The sequence below is a fragment of the Leptopilina heterotoma genome, unplaced genomic scaffold (assembly GCF_015476425.1).
Source record: "Leptopilina heterotoma isolate Lh14 unplaced genomic scaffold, ASM1547642v1 Lhet_89, whole genome shotgun sequence".
NCBI classification, from domain to species: domain Eukaryota; kingdom Metazoa; phylum Arthropoda; class Insecta; order Hymenoptera; family Figitidae; genus Leptopilina; species Leptopilina heterotoma.
In genome coordinates, this window is record NW_025111192.1 from 865822 (window position 1) to 882063 (window position 16242).

Consider the following 16242-nt stretch of genomic DNA (forward strand, 5'->3'; position numbering starts at 1 on the left):
TTTCGCCTCTCTCTCTCTCTCTCTCTCACACTCTCTCTCTCTCTCTCTCTCTCTCTCTCTCTCTCTCTCTCTCTATACACGTTTCGATGCTCGCCTCAAGAATTGTTCGAGTATCTTGGATATGAAACGTGCCGAGAGTAAAAGCTGACACAAATCCACAGTACAATGCGACTGAGATAACGACTTTCTTACGAGTTGAGTTTCCACAGCGAGTCGAAAACTTTTGTTTTTGCACAAAATGGAAAATGTGTGGCACATGAAAAGAATACACTCTCGGCTCTGTCCTCTTTAAATTGGTTTAATATACTGGAATTCCCCCGATAAGATGTAATTTAAAAAAAGTGAGAAATTGAATTTTCATTTCGAAAATTCATGTTTCCTTTTTCTATTTTTCATATAAAGTTGAAACGGATTTTCTAAGTCGAAACACGTTCATTGTATATAAAGGATGGTTGAAAAAAGTTAAAAAAAAAAAATTGAAATAGGATGTCAACAGAAAGGTGGGAAAAAAAAGCAATGCTTTAGCAACTCGAGATTCAGAGATGCCTCAGGGTAGACGAGCTTCACAACAGTTATCATGCACTGATCTCGAGAAGAAATTTGTCGCAGGTAATTTGGAAGGAGAAATTGTGAAAGTTCACCAATTTATCGCTTGGACAAGTTCTCTGAATACTGATAAACTAGAAGTCGATTATGTAGTTTCATTTTTTACTTTGACTTTCATTTTCACTTTCAATTTTTAAAGATTTCTTTTTATCTTCATTAGCATTTTAATAGAATAAATTTTCGAAATTCAATTATAAAACGAAAATTCTTCAAATTTAAGATTTTTATTTTTTTTTTTTTTAAAGGATTTAGCTTAATTATTTTTGGGCTTTGCAAAAACACCATACTCGTTCTTTTGACTCCACCCTTTGGTAAAAAAAACCATCCTTACCACTTGTATAAAAAATAAAAAATTCTTAAAATTTAACATTTTTACTTTCATTAAAGGGATTTAGTTAAAAATTTTGCAATATGATAAAAAATTAGCAATATTCGAGCACTAATTAATGGCATAATGAAAATTAATTTTTATGAACGTGGTTCAGCCAGCTTCACAGACCTTTTAATTAAATAATTTATTGACAATAATTCAATTCTTATATAGAATTTCATAAAAATTGTATTGAAAATAATTAAATTCTTGCGAACAATTTCATAAGAATTTTATTAAATACAAATTGATTTGCAACAAAAATTTGCTTAAAAATTGTATTTTAAGTTTTAAATAATTGAATTCTTTAAAAATCTTATTGGAATTTTATATAATTTATAAAAATAATTGAATTTTTACAAATAATTTTATTAAAATTTTTTTTGAAATAATTGAATTATTGTTGTGCGCTTTCAATATTCAATAATTATCTCAAATTTAAACTAAAATTCAGTTTTAAACCAATTTTTATTAAAAGATTCTACTAGAATTCAATTATTTAAATATAAAAATAAATAATTTATTGAATAATTGAACATTTCTGAAAATAGAATTCTTATATAAAGAATTTTATCAAAAATTCTTAAAATAATTGGATTTTTTCGAAAAAATTTAACTCAATTTTTCAAAATCATTGCATTTATTTTTCGGGGAATTCATTAAAAAAATATGAATTGAAAATAATTAAAATTTTGCGACAATTTTTATTAATTTTCAAAATAATTGAATTCCTGTTAAGAAATTTAAAAAACATTCTTTTCAATAATTGATTTTTCTCAAAAAAATTTCATGAAAATTTTATTTTTAATTATTGAATTCCTGTGAAAATTTGAATATTTATGAAAATAATTGAATTTCAGCAAAGAATTTTATTAAAATCATATTCAAAATAATTGAATTTATCTTAAATATTTTATTATTCTTAAAAATAATTAAATTTCAGTGAAGCTGTTTATCATTTATGAGAATAATAATTGAATTCTCACAAATTTTTTCGTCGAATTGAATTAAAATTTTATTGAAAATAATTTAATTCTTACATAGAATTTTATTAAAATTTTTAAAAATAATTGAATTCTTTCAAGAAATTTTATTAAAATTGCATTAAAAAGAATTTTGTTATTTATGAGAATAATTTTCTTATAAAATTTGTCGACGAATATTATTAAAATTTTAATGAAAAACATTCAATTCCTATGTAGAATTTTTTTAAAATTGTATTGAAAATAATTTAAATTCTTAGAAAAAATTTTAAAAATATTTTTGTAAATAATTGATTTTGTTTGAAAAGTTTTATGAAAATTGTATTTTAATTTTTAAATAATTGAAATCCTGTAAAAATGTTAGTATTTATGAAAATCATTAAATTAAAATTATATTCAAAATAATTGAATTTTTCTAAAGTATTTTATCATATACAAAAATTAATTGAATTTCAGCAAAGAATTTTATTACTTTTGAAAATAATTGAATTCCTGTTAAGAAATTAAAAAAAATTCTTTTAAATAATTGATATTTCTCAAAAAAAATTTCATGAAAATTAGATTTTCAATTATTGAATTCCTGTCAAAATTTTAATATTTCTAAAAATAATTCAATTTCAGCAAAGAATTTTAATAAATTCATATTCAAAATAATTGAATATATCTAAATTATTTTATTATTCATAAAAATAATTGAATTTCAGTTAAGGTGTTTATCATTTATGAGAATAATTTTCTTATAAATTTTGTCGTCGAATTTAATTAAAATTTTAATGAAAAAAAATTCAATTCTTATGTAGAATTTTATTAAATGCGCATTCAAAATGATTAACTTCTTAGAAAAAATTTTATAAATAATTTTGTAAATAATTGATTTTGTTCGAAAAGTTTTATGAAAATTGTACGTTAAAGAATTGAATTCCTCTAAAAATTGTATTATTTATGCAAAATGGAATTGATTTATCTAAAGTATTTTATTATTTATAAAAACAATTTAATTCTAGCAAAGAATTTTATTATTTATGAGAATAATTGAATTCTTACAAATTTTTTAAAAAATAACTCAAAATCCTCATATAGAATTTGATTAAAATTGCGTTTTAAAATAATTAAGTCCAAATATGGGTTAATTTATTTGGTTGATTTTAGGAAAATTGAAATACACAAAATACACAAGTATTTTAGGATTACAGTAGTGCCGAAAAAATTTGAATCAAATAATGACTTGACTATTATGAAATAAATATTTAAAAATTAAAACAAATAATCATCAGTAATTCAATAACCCATTTTTGAATGTAACAATAATAACAACTGATTAGGTAGTAAATAATCATTAAATGAAAATTAATATTGTACACAGGCATGTAGATTATATAAATTTCCACATTATCATATTAATTGAAAACAGTTTCACAAAAAGCAAATGTTGGATTAAATTACAATGTGTTATTGCATGCAAATTCCAGCAACAAACAAGAAAACTGATGTATAACAATTGAATAATTAAATTTGCACAATGTTTATAAATATATACATATGTATACATATAAAGTTAAAAGGCTAAATTGTAAAATATGCATATTGTTGAATAAGAGTGTCAAAGAAAACTAAAGTTCAGAGGAGTCGTTATAAGTTTTCAAGTTCGTTAAAAAGTTTGCGAGTTTCTTCCACTGATGACAGTATCTAGTCTTATATTTCTTTCAGCAAGAATGAGAAAATGTCGCTCTCTTCAGATCAGGATAAGAGGAAAGATTTTCTACAATTGCTAAGCGTCTTCACATCATTCTTGAGGAAAGGGAGGAGAGAGAAAAAAAAGGTTACAGTGGTAGTTGTGCCAAACACTTGGGAACTGCAAAGTTTGCCACTTGATGCTCGTTTTACTGCCGTTAGCGAACAGTTTCCAACTGCTTCCGAAACTAGAATAGGTTTACACGTAACGCATAGAGGTAATTCGAATTTGCATTTATGAATAATAAACCACAATTTGGTAATTGCCGAACACGATATGTGTCTGCGTGAGACGAAAGCAGTATCACTAGATTTACTTCATGTAAATCACGGTAAGTTGAAAGTCATTATTTCCCAACTACTGTCACGTTAGGTACAATTCAAGAAAATAGTACAGTCGAACCTGTCGAAATGCAACTTTATTTAACGCATTTTTTCGTATTTGTCCGTTCAGCGGAACATTCACTCAGCATAATTAGAGTTTTTTTTTTTTAAATAAACAATGAGAAAATTTAAATAACAAATTCGGCATTATGGTAAAATATTAGCACAAAATGAGCACTAATTAATGGTACAATAAAAATTCATTTTTATAAAAGTGGTTCAGCCAGCTTTACAAGGCTCGAACCAGTGAAAGTATTTAAAAATAGTCGAATACGGACTAAAAGTCCGTAAAAAACTGTAATAATATTTAAATATTTATTTTGAAAACTATAAAAAAAAATGTATTCACGGTTGACGCGTTTTGACTCTTTTTTCTTAAAAAATTATAAATGTTTTGAATAATTTTATTTAAAAATTAAAAAAAAATTAATGTTGAAAAAATTACAATTGTAGTTTTTAGCAATAGATTTGCTTAAAATTGATAATCTATTTTCGAGAAAGTAATTATTATTTTTAATATGATATTAATTGTAAGATATTTTTAAAGATTTATCAAAAATTTGGATCAGTGAATAATAAAATGAAAATCAATACACCAAAGTCCTAATTCTAGTTTTGTGACCTTTCCTTTATTTTTAGTTGGAATCATTTTTCCCGGAATAAAAGGAAAAGCATTTCTTAACATTAATCTGATTAAATTAAAATTAATAAAATACGTGAAAAATTATAAACAAATGAATCTTCCTTATTAATAATAGTTGTATTTTCGTAATCTGTTTGTAGTTTGAAGTTTGTTGTTTTTAAGCAATTTCTTTCAAGCTTTTTTGTTTCCTAACTTTTTAAATAATTTTTCTTTTTAAAGATTTTCAGTTTTGAAATTAATGTATTGAAAATCATCGAATCGTTGCAAAGAATTTTATTCCGAAAATTTGATAATAATAGAATTCCTTCGAAGAATTGTATTATTTAGAAAAATAATTGAATTCCTGCGAAGAATTTTGTTAAAATTTTTAAAATAATTGAATTTCAGGAACAATTTAATTCAAGTTTTTAAATTAAGTTTTTAAATTTAAATTTTTTTGAAAATAATAATTTAATTTTTGTACATAATTTCACAATTTATAAATATAATTGAATTGCTTCGAAAGATTTATTAAAATTTTAGAAAATAATTGAATTTTTTCTACAAATATTATTTTTAAAAAAATGGTATTCTTTCATTAAATTTTATTATAATTTGTATTAAAAATAATTGATTTTATGCAAAGAATTTTACTATTTATAAATATAATTGAATTTTTTCGAAGAAGGTTATTACACATTTTTTAAAAATTGAGTACTTTTGTGAAATATTTTGGAAAATTGAATTTTTGAAAGATTTTATAACGCAATGTGATAAAATTTTTCTTTTGCGAAATTTTCTTGAAAATAATTGAATTTTTGCAAAGATTTTATTATTTAAGAAAATAATTGAATTGCTTAGAAGGATTTATTAAAATTTTTAAAAATAATTGAATTCTTTTGTGAAATTTTCTTGAAAATAATTGAATTTTTGCAAAGAATTTTACTATTTACAAAATTTTTACGAAGGATTTATTAAAATTTTAGAAAATAATTGAATTTTTTCTACAAATATTATTTTAAAAAAAATTGAATTCTTTCATCAAATTTTATTATAATTGTATTAAAAATAATTGATTTTATGCAAAGTTTATAAATATAATTGAATTTTTTCGAAGAAGGTTATTACACATTTTTTAAAAATTGAATACTTTTGTGAAATATTTTGGAAAATTGAATTTTTGAAAGATTTTATAACGCATTGTGATAAAATTTTTCTTTTGCGAAATTTTTTTGAAAATAATTGAATTTTTGCAAAGATTTTATTATTTAAGAAAATAATTGAATTCTTTTGTGAAATTTTCTTGAAAATAATTGAATTTTTGCAAAGAATTTTACTATTTATAAAATTTTCACGAAGGATTTATTAAAATTTTAGAAAATAATTGAATTCTCTTGAAATTTTTTATAACGAATTAAAAACAATTAAATTCTTTCGTAAAATTTTTTTGAAAATAATTGCATTATCTCAAAGATTTTACTATTTAAAATTATAATTGAATTGTTTCGACGGATTTATTAAAATTTTTAATATAATTGAATTGTTTCAAAGGATTTATTAATATTTTAGAAAATAATTGATTTTTTTCGAAAAATGTTATTAAAATTTTTTTTAAAATTCAATTCTTTCATCAAATCTTATTATAATTGTATGAATAATAATTGAACATTTTTGAAAAATGTTATTAAATTTTTAAAAATTGAATTCTTTTGTGAAATTGTTTTGAATGTAATTAAATTTTTGATGAGAATTTCACTATTTATAAATATAATTGAATTATTCGAAGGATTTAATAAAACTTTTGGAAAATAATTGAATTCCTTTGAAATTTTTATAACGAATTAAGAAAAAATTGTATTCTTTCTTGAAATTTTATTGAAAATAATTGAATTTTTGCAAAGATTTAACTTTTTAAAAAAATAATTTAATTGTTTCGAAGGATTTATTAAAATTTTAGAAAATAATTGAATTCTTTCGTGAATTTTTTTTTTTAAATTTTGTTGAAAATTATCGAATTTTTGCACAAAAAAAATTACCATGTATAAATAATTGAATTCTTACGAAGAATCTTATTATTTATGAAAATAATTGAATAATTCTTATGAAGAATTTTATTAAAATTTTTGAAATTAAAATATTTGCTTGTGAGTAATAAATTTATAATAAAACATGAACAATTATAACAAATGAATGAATAATAAAATCAGAGCTTAAATGAATTTTATTGAGTAAATAAGTTTTAGATTTAGAAAACCATTTTGGGAATAAAACAAAAAAATTCTTGTTTAATCAACAAAGATAAGCGTTTTGGAGAGAGAAAAAAAACTTTTATTTGTTCTAAGGATTAAGACAAAAAATTTCTCGGCGAAGACAATTTTGACACGAGTGATACATAACTACAAGTGGGTCGTGTAAGCTTCTCGAATATCTCGGGTGTTCTTTTTCACGTAAAAATTTTCTGCACTTTTTGCAATATTTTTTTCTGCATATTTTTTTTACCCCATCGCTGTAAAAATGTTTATTGTTATTTAATCATAAATGGTCGGGTAATAACATTTTTTTTTTTTTTTTTTTTTGGCAAATGAATTTAGAATTTAGTTTTATCTGAAGAGAAACGTCATATCATGTATATTGATGCAGCGAGGAAAACCGCGATGCATTAATTATTATTCGAGTAGAACCTCGCAGTGTTTGCAAACCACTTTCAACTTGCAGCTAGTTTTCTACTTCTTCCGGGCTTTGAAAAACATCAATGTTCACAATCTCCGTCACACAGCGTCCTCGAGTGTGTAAAATTATATTCGGATCGATAAAGTTTTATTTTTGTCCATTTTATGAATGTCAGTAATAAATATTCGCTAATTTGGTATTGCATTTTTTTATTAATAGTAATTCACAGAAATTAGCTGAATTTTTTTGTTATTAAACCAATAAGCAATTTAACCGGGATCTTAATTATTTGAAAGCTTGATTAAATCAAACATTTTAATATAACAAGTAAACAAACTTTATTTTGCTATATACGAGTATCGTGTAATTTCTTTTCATTTAGATGTCGCGTTCAGCAAAGCAAAAAGCGACGCTTGCACCGTTAAAAGCATTTAGAAAGTGCACTTGGAAGTAAAAATAAAAGAGTAGAAACGTTGAATACATCAAAGATGAAGCGACAGGGAGAAAAAAAAAGGGAAAAAAAACAGAATTATTATGCTTTCAATAGGAATTCTCTGTAATAAAATTCCACCGATAAATAATTTCCATTTTGCGTCTATATTTAGAAAGAGGAATATTTCAAATAGATTTTAGGGAAAAATAATTATTTTGAATATTGTAAAAATAAGTAAAAAATTGAGACTTACAATTGGGAGCCCCTGCGTCTTGAACGTCGGTCCTCATCTGGAGCAAGAATTGACGATTGTCCAGATTGTGATGTCACTTCGGGCGTTTGTGCTAAATCCAAATTTATTATTTTTTCTTCGTCAGTTGCTATATCGTAAGGCATAACTCCCGCTCGAATGGAAGGTCTTCGGGATGATGGCCTGTCTTCTTGGTCTCGTGTGCCTGAAAAAGATAATTAGAGAATAAATATTATTGAAAAATTACATTTTACGTCTAAAAAACTCGTTTTTAATGATTCACAAAAATCAAAAAAAAATTTGATTCTTCTTTTTATTTCCTTGATTTTTTCTAATTTTCATAAAAAATATTTACACTTTTAATAATTTAAATTCTAAATTTTTACCAAATTCAATTTTTTTCTAAATTTTAATTTAAAATTCTTCGAAAATAAGATTATAATTAATTAAAAATAATTTTTAAAAGTGGAAAACAAAAATCCCAGTTAAAATATACAATTTATTTCAATAAAATTTGACAAAGTTTCCAAATATTTGCAAATATTATTTTAATATTTTTAAATTATTCACAGAAATTCAACTATTTTCAAAATATTTTAATTATAATTTTTCAAAAGACTAATTTTTTTCATAATTTCAAAATTAAATAATAACTAAAACTTGAATAATTTTTGTTAAATAAATATTTAAATACGTATTTATTTTTTTCACAGAAATTAAAATATTTTAAAGGATTACAATGAGAAATATTCTAAAAATTTTACACTTTCTAAAAATTGCTACTGCAATTCTTCCAAAATTCAATTATTTCTTAAGGATTTTTAAATAAAATTATTTAAAAGTTTAATCATTTTTTAAGAAAATAATAAATTAAAAATTTTTTTTTCAAATAAAAATTAGAATATTATGAGTATTAGAACAATTGAAATTTTCAGAGATTTAAATATAAAAATTGTTTGAAATTTAATATTTATAAAAATTAATACAATAACGCTTCTAAATATTCAATTATTATCTACAATTTTAACTAAAATTTATTTTTAAATCAATTATTTTTACAAAATTTTATGAGAATTCAGTTATTGAAATATAAAAATAAATAACTTATTGAATATTTAAATATTTTTTAAAATTGGTTTCCTATAAAGAATTTTATCAAATATTTTTAAAATAATTAAATTCTTTCGAATGGAATCTTCCAAGGATTGTTTCGAGAAATTTCTTTAAAACTGAATTGATAATAATTGAAATTTTTCCATAATTTTTATTATTAATCAGGAAAATAAAATTTTTGAGAAGAATTTTATAAAAATTTCTTTCAATAATTGAATTTATTTAGAAAAATTTTATGAAAATTGAATTTTAATAAAAATTTTATTATTTATGAAAATAATTGAATTTATCAAAAGTATTTTATTATTTGTGAAAATAATTGAAATTCAGAGGAGTAGTTTATTATTTATGAAAATAATTGAATTCTTAAAAATTTTTACGAAGAATTTCATTAAAATTTTATTAAAGATAATTACATTCTCTGGAGGAATTTTATAAAATTTTTTTTAAATAATTGATATTGTTCGAAAAATGTTATTAAAATTGTATTTTAAACAGTTGAATTCATGTATGAATTTTATTTTTATAAAAATAATTGAATTTCTGCGGAGAATTTTATTAAAATCAAATTCAAAATAATTGAAGTTACCTAAAGTATTTTAATATTTATGAAAATAATTGAACTTCAGCGAAGAATTTTATTAACATTATATTCAAAATAATTGGATTTTTCTTAAGTATTTTATTATTTATAAAAACTATTGAATTCTTAAAAAGAATTTTTTTATTTTTGAAAATAATTGAATTCTTATAAAATTTGTCGACGAATTTAGTTCAAATTTTAAATGAAAAACATTTAATTCTTATATAGAATTTTTATTAAATTTTGAAAAATAATTCTATTTTCTCAAAAAATTTTATTAAAATTGCATTGAATGTAATTGAATTCTCGCGAAGAATTTAAAAAATAATTCTTTTAAATAATTGATTCTTATCAAAAAAATTTAATGAATTAAATATTCTGTTTGGAATATTTTTTTTAAAATAGTATATATAAAAAATCATTGATTTGAGGGGAAGTTTTAAAAATAATTGAAATTGTGCAAAGAACTTTATTAATTTTTTTTTCTTTTGAAAATAAATAATTGATTTTGTTCGAAAATTTTTAATAAAATTGTATTGTAATTTGTAAATAATTGAATTCGTGTAAAAATTTTATTATATCGTACAATTTGCGAACTTTTCGTCCTTTTTCAATTAAATTACGGACTTTACGGGCATTTTTTTTTAAAAACTGATTTTTACGGACCTAGTTCGAGCCCTGTATTTATTGTTATTAACATGAAAATTTCTCTCAAGTATTTTTACTTTCACGAGAGAAAAACTCAAAAAATGTCAAGGAAAAAGAAAATTTTTGTCTGCATATCAAGAGAATGTCAGGGAAGTTGGAAATTAAATTTTTGTGGTAACCCTGAGTGTGCTAAAAATAGACGCTTGCCCGTCTAATTAGAATTGACCTTTTCTACTTAAAAGTTTATTAATTTAAGAAAATCCCCAAAAAAAAAATCTATTAGGTACTCGAAACAAAAGTGTTGCGCGAGATTATTTTATTCCGGAAGTATATTCTTTATTTTTTATTGTCTCAAGAGTAATTAAGTTAGTTAAGACTCGCGAGGTGGCTAGTTTTCAGTTTCCAAGTTCTCCAGTTAAAAGATAAGTTTGTAAGACTCGATTATGTTTTAAGAGTCGTTCGTCCCAGTTGCGATAAGGCACCGAATGCCCTGAAGGTATCTGCAAATAGCAGGTAATTGGATTGCCTACACGCTTCTCCTACAAAGTTTCAATAATACGAAATGAAGTTCACAGAACTGTGTGTGCTTTGATCTCAAATGAACATAAAATAATGACCGTGGTTTTTTTTTGCGCGCAAGGAGAGAGAAATTTTGTCGAATTTAAATTCCCCTCGTCATTTTGACCGCGTACACAAAATTTTAAGAGATTTCCAATATTCATATAAGTGCATCATCTGCTTGAAACTATTCGTATGAAATGCCTATGTAATATTAAGTTTACTGCACATATTATTCATTGCGTCGTAACTATTTTACATTTCATGGTATAATAATAATAATTTATATATACGTATAGGTATTAATAAAAATTTTATCCTCTAAAGATAGCCTCTTGAAAATGTTATATATTTCGATATCAGATTCAGTTTCATATCTGCCTTGCGATGGTTTAACTATTAATCGTTGTTGATGTGATTTGTTTGTTTGTTTCTCAATATGGAGAAATATGGGTGAATTTTTTAACACACTACATTCAAGATTTATACGTTTTCTGGCTCATCGAATTGGCTATTATTTTTTTTCCTATAATCACTATTAGGATCAATTTTTGGTATTTAAATTATTTTATTACCACGATTTGTATACGTTGATTTATTATTTTTATACAATCTAACCGCAATCTTTATACACATCTATTAAAAGAAATTATTTACTATAGTTTGTTTTACGATTACCTGCTATTTATGCAAGTTATTATTATTATTGTTATGATTATTATTATATTATTTTTTTAATAATATTTATTCTTTTAGATTTGTGATAATAAAAGATACTTCTTACTTTTTTTTTGGAGAATGTACACAAATTGAAATTCGGTGGAAGTTGAAATAAAAAAATTATTCTCAAAAGTTTTAATAAATTCTTAGAAACGATTCAATTATTTTCAAAAATTTTTCGATATTCAATTATTTTCAATTATTACCTATATTATTAATTTTAATTAATTATTATTATTATATATTTCAATTATTTTTTAATGAAATGTCCCAAAACAATTTAATATTTTAGAAGAATTTTAATAAAATTCTACGCAAATATTCAATTATTTTCATAAATAATTTAGAGAATTTTATAGAAATTAAAAATGATTGCAGAAATTCAATTATTTTCAAAAGTAATGAAATACGTCGCAAAACTTGAATTATGTTCAAAAATTTTTTTAAATTCTCGTCAAAATTTCAATTATCTTTAGAAATAACAAAATTCATTTCTGAAGTTCAATTATTTTCGATAATTTTAATAAAATTCTTGGCAAAATTTCAATTACTTTCAAAAATTTTCCTCAATTTAATGATTTTCAATAGCTACTATTTTCATAAAATTTTCTAAAAGTATTCAATTATTTAAAAAAAATTTTAATCATATTCTATTCAATTATTTATAAATTTTTCATAATTTTCTTCGCAATAATTCAATTATTTTGATAAAAAAAAATTCTTTTTATGAATTCAATTATTTTCATAAATAATAAAATACCTTAGAAAAATTCAATTATTTTTAATATAATTTTGATAAAATCCTACGAAAATAATCCATTATTTTCATAAATAATAAAAATTTTACTGGAATTCAATGATTAAAAATAGAATTTTCATTAAATTTATTCTAGAAAAATCAAATATTTAAAAGAATTTTCGCCGGAATTCAATTATTCTTAATTAAATTATTTTAATAACATTTCTTGAACGAATTCAGTTATTGTTAAAAATTTTAATAAAATTCTAGATAAGAATTGAATTGTTTTTAATAAAATTTATAATTTCATACGTCGAAAAAATTTGTAAGAATTCAATTATTGTCATAAATAATAAAATGATTATATTAATAATGATTATTAAATTTCTACCTAGAAATAAAATTATTCTTATAAATAAGAAAATACTGTAGAATAAATTCAATTATTTTGAACATGATTTTATCAAATTTTTCGTAGAAAATCAATTATTTTTATACATAATAAAATTTCCATAGTAATTCAATTATTTATAATACACTTTTCATAACATTTTTCGAATAAAATTATAAAAAATTGTTTATAAAATTCTTCTCAAGAATTCATTTATTTTTACCAATAATAAAATTTTTACAAGGATTCAATTATTTTCGAAAATAATAAAATTCTTTTTAGGAACTTAATTATTTTCATAATTAAATATTTTTATAGTAAAACTCATTGCAAAATTTCAGTTATTTTCAATACAATTTTAATCGAATTTCTCAAAAAATGTAATTATTCTTGAAATTTTTATTAAAATTCATCAAAAGAATTTAATTACTTGAAAATTTGACGATAAAATTATTTATCAGAATTCAATTTTAAGAAACATTTAATTATTCAATAAATTGTTTATTTTTGTATTTAAATAATTGAATTCTAGTAGGATTTTCTAATAAAAATATCAAAAATAATAAAATTCTTTCTAGAGATTCAATTATTTTCAGAAATAATAAAACTCATCGCAGAATTTCAATTATTTTTAATACAATTTTTATCAAATTCCTTAAAAAAATGGAAGTATTCTTAAAAATTTTATTAGATTTCGTCGAAAGAATTCAATTTGCAGAAACATTCAATTATTATTCAATAAACTGTTTTTTTGTATTTAAAAATAATTGAATTTTAGTATAAAATTTTATAATAAAAATTGATTTAAAAATAAATTTTTTTGTTTGTATTTAAGTAGTTGAATTCTAGTAAAAAATTTCCTAATAAACACTGATTTAAAAATGAATTTTAGTTAAAATTTTAGATAATAATTGAATATTAAAAGGAAAATAGCGTGAATTTTTAGAAATAATTGAATTTTGAAAAGGTTTCAAATTAAAATCTCAACTATGTTCAAAATTTAAAAGAAATTCAATTATTTTTATAATTTACAAAATTCTTCACCGAAACTCAAGAATTTTAAAGAATTTTAATAAAATTCTTTAATTAATTCTTTAATAAATAATTTAATTCTTGACAAAATTTCAATTATTCATAAAACTTTTAATAAAATTCTACGCAAACATTTAATTATTTTCAAAAATACCTAATAAAATTCTTCCTATGAATTCAATTATTTTTTTATACAATTTTAATCGAATTTCTCGAAAAATATAAGTTATTCTTAAAAATTTTATTAAAATTAGTTGAAAAAAATTAACTACTTAAAAATTTGTTGATAAAATTCTTTATGATAATTCAATTCAATTTTTCAATAAATTATTTATTTTTGTATTTAAATAATTGAATTCTAGTAGAATTTTTTTTAATAAAAATTGATTTAAAAATGAATTTCAGTTAAAATTTGAGATAATAATTGAATATTAAAAGCAATATGGCGTAAATTTTTTGAAATATTTGAATTTTGAAATTAATTTTTTTTTTAAAGTTTAATTGAATTTTTGTTATATTCTTTAAAGTTTTTATTTTCTAATATATATTTAATTGAAGAATTTACGAATAATTGGAATTCGTAAAATTGAATATTGTAAACAAATGGATTTGAAAATTGTCAAAGAACATTTTCGAAAATTAATTGATTTAAAGAAGTACAATTCTTATAATATAAAGTAATGATTTTATTAATTTGACATCTTTAATTATTATAAAACATGAAGAAATCGATTACTCCGAGTCGAAGACTCGGAGTGATCGATATCTTTATGTTTTATGGTTATGAAAAAATTTAATTTATAGTTTTAAGTAAAATGTTCTCTGATTTGACCGTAAATGTCAAAATAGTCCGTAATTGTAAATAAATAAGTTGTAATTGTAAATAAATAAATAAAAATACAAAGATTTATTTAGAAAATCGATTTTGACAAATTTTTTATAACAGTCGTGAAAAATAAAAAATTTAGGCAACGAACCTTGTGAAGAGAAGGAAGCTCTGTGTTGTGCAGCAACGATTGCCATGGCATTTAAACTTCCTCCTCCGGGAGTCGCGAAAACATCATAGGCTGATGCCCTTCGCGGTAATTGAACCGGAAGTCCCAGTCCCATGTCGGAATGAGATGAATGACCACCGCCCATTGATGCCGTTTTAATTTCATCATCATATGATCGTTGTCGAGTCACTCTTGATTTTGAACCTATTGTCGATGCTCGACGTCTTGCGCGACGACGTCTTTCTTCTTCCTCTTCAACCGTAATGTCTGATGTGATTTCCTGCTCGTTTCCTAAGTTCACAAAAGAGAAAAGAATTCTTATTTAAAATTCTTTGGACATGAAAAACAGAGCAGGCTTCGCACTCGATAATTAATTTTAAAAAAAGTAGCAAAAAATAGCTTTAAGACCGTAAAAAAGTAGTAAAACAGTAGCTATTGAAAAATTAAATTTAACGACTAAAAAAACTCGTTTTACACGATACAAAAAAATTTGATTCTATATTTTATTTCCCTGATTTTATTCTAATTTTCATAAAAAATATTCACGTTTTTTTTATACTCCTAATAACTTTAATTCTAAATTTTTACAAAATTCAATAATTTTCTGAATTTTAATTTAAAATTCTTCGAAAATACGATTATATAATATTTGAAAATAATTTTTAAAAGTGGAGAACAAAAATTTATTAAAATACATAATATTTACTTCAATAAAATTTGACAAAGATTCCAAGTAATTGCAAATATTAATTTCATATTTTTAAATTATTATTCACTGGAATTCAACTACTTTTCAAAGCATTTTCATTACAATTTTTCAAAAGACTAATCATAATAATTGAATTCCTACCAATTTTTTGACGAATATAATTAAAATTAAATTTTTAGGAAGAATTTTATAAAAAATTATTTAAACATTTGATTTTTTTCGAAAAATTATATTAAAATTGTATTTTAATTTTTAAATAATTGAATTCATGTGAAAATTTTATTATTTATGAAAATATATGAACTCCAATGAAGATTTTTATTATTTAAGTGAATAATTGAATTCATTTAAAATTGTATAGAAAATAAATAAAATTGTGCAATAATTTTTTTTTATTTATGACAATAATTAAATTCTTGCGAAGAATAAAAATTTTTTAAATATAATCGATTTTTTTCAACGAATTTTAATGAAAATTGTATTTTAAATCATTAAATTCTTGTAAAAATTTTCAAAGATTTCAATTTAAAATTTTAATAGAAATTTATTTTTGAATCAATTCTTATTTGAACGTTCTATGAGATTTCAATTATTTAAATGTAAATATCAATAATTTCTTGAATATTTCTTAAACTTGAATTCTTTTAAATAATTTTATCGAATCTCTTAAAAATAATTGCATTTGTGACGAATTTATTTAAAATT

The 16242-nt window shown here is 21.3% G+C and overlaps 1 protein-coding gene across 8 annotated transcripts in view; it reads right to left on the minus strand.

Annotated features, from left to right (window-relative positions):
- LOC122511654 (regulating synaptic membrane exocytosis protein 2) overlaps positions 1–16242 on the minus strand; it is a 192339-nt gene that overhangs the window by 96161 nt on the left and 79936 nt on the right. For all 8 annotated transcript variants that reach the window (XR_006302543.1, XR_006302545.1, XR_006302544.1 and 5 more), the window contains exons 7-8: positions 14811–15119; positions 8053–8254 (exon numbers count right to left, since the gene is read on the minus strand). Coding sequence is in view for 4 of the 8 variants with exons in the window: in XM_043627047.1 (XP_043482982.1) it covers positions 8053–8254; positions 14811–15119 (511 nt within the window). In the remaining 4 variants the exon portion in view is untranslated. The remainder of the gene's footprint in view (positions 1–8052; positions 8255–14810; positions 15120–16242) is intronic.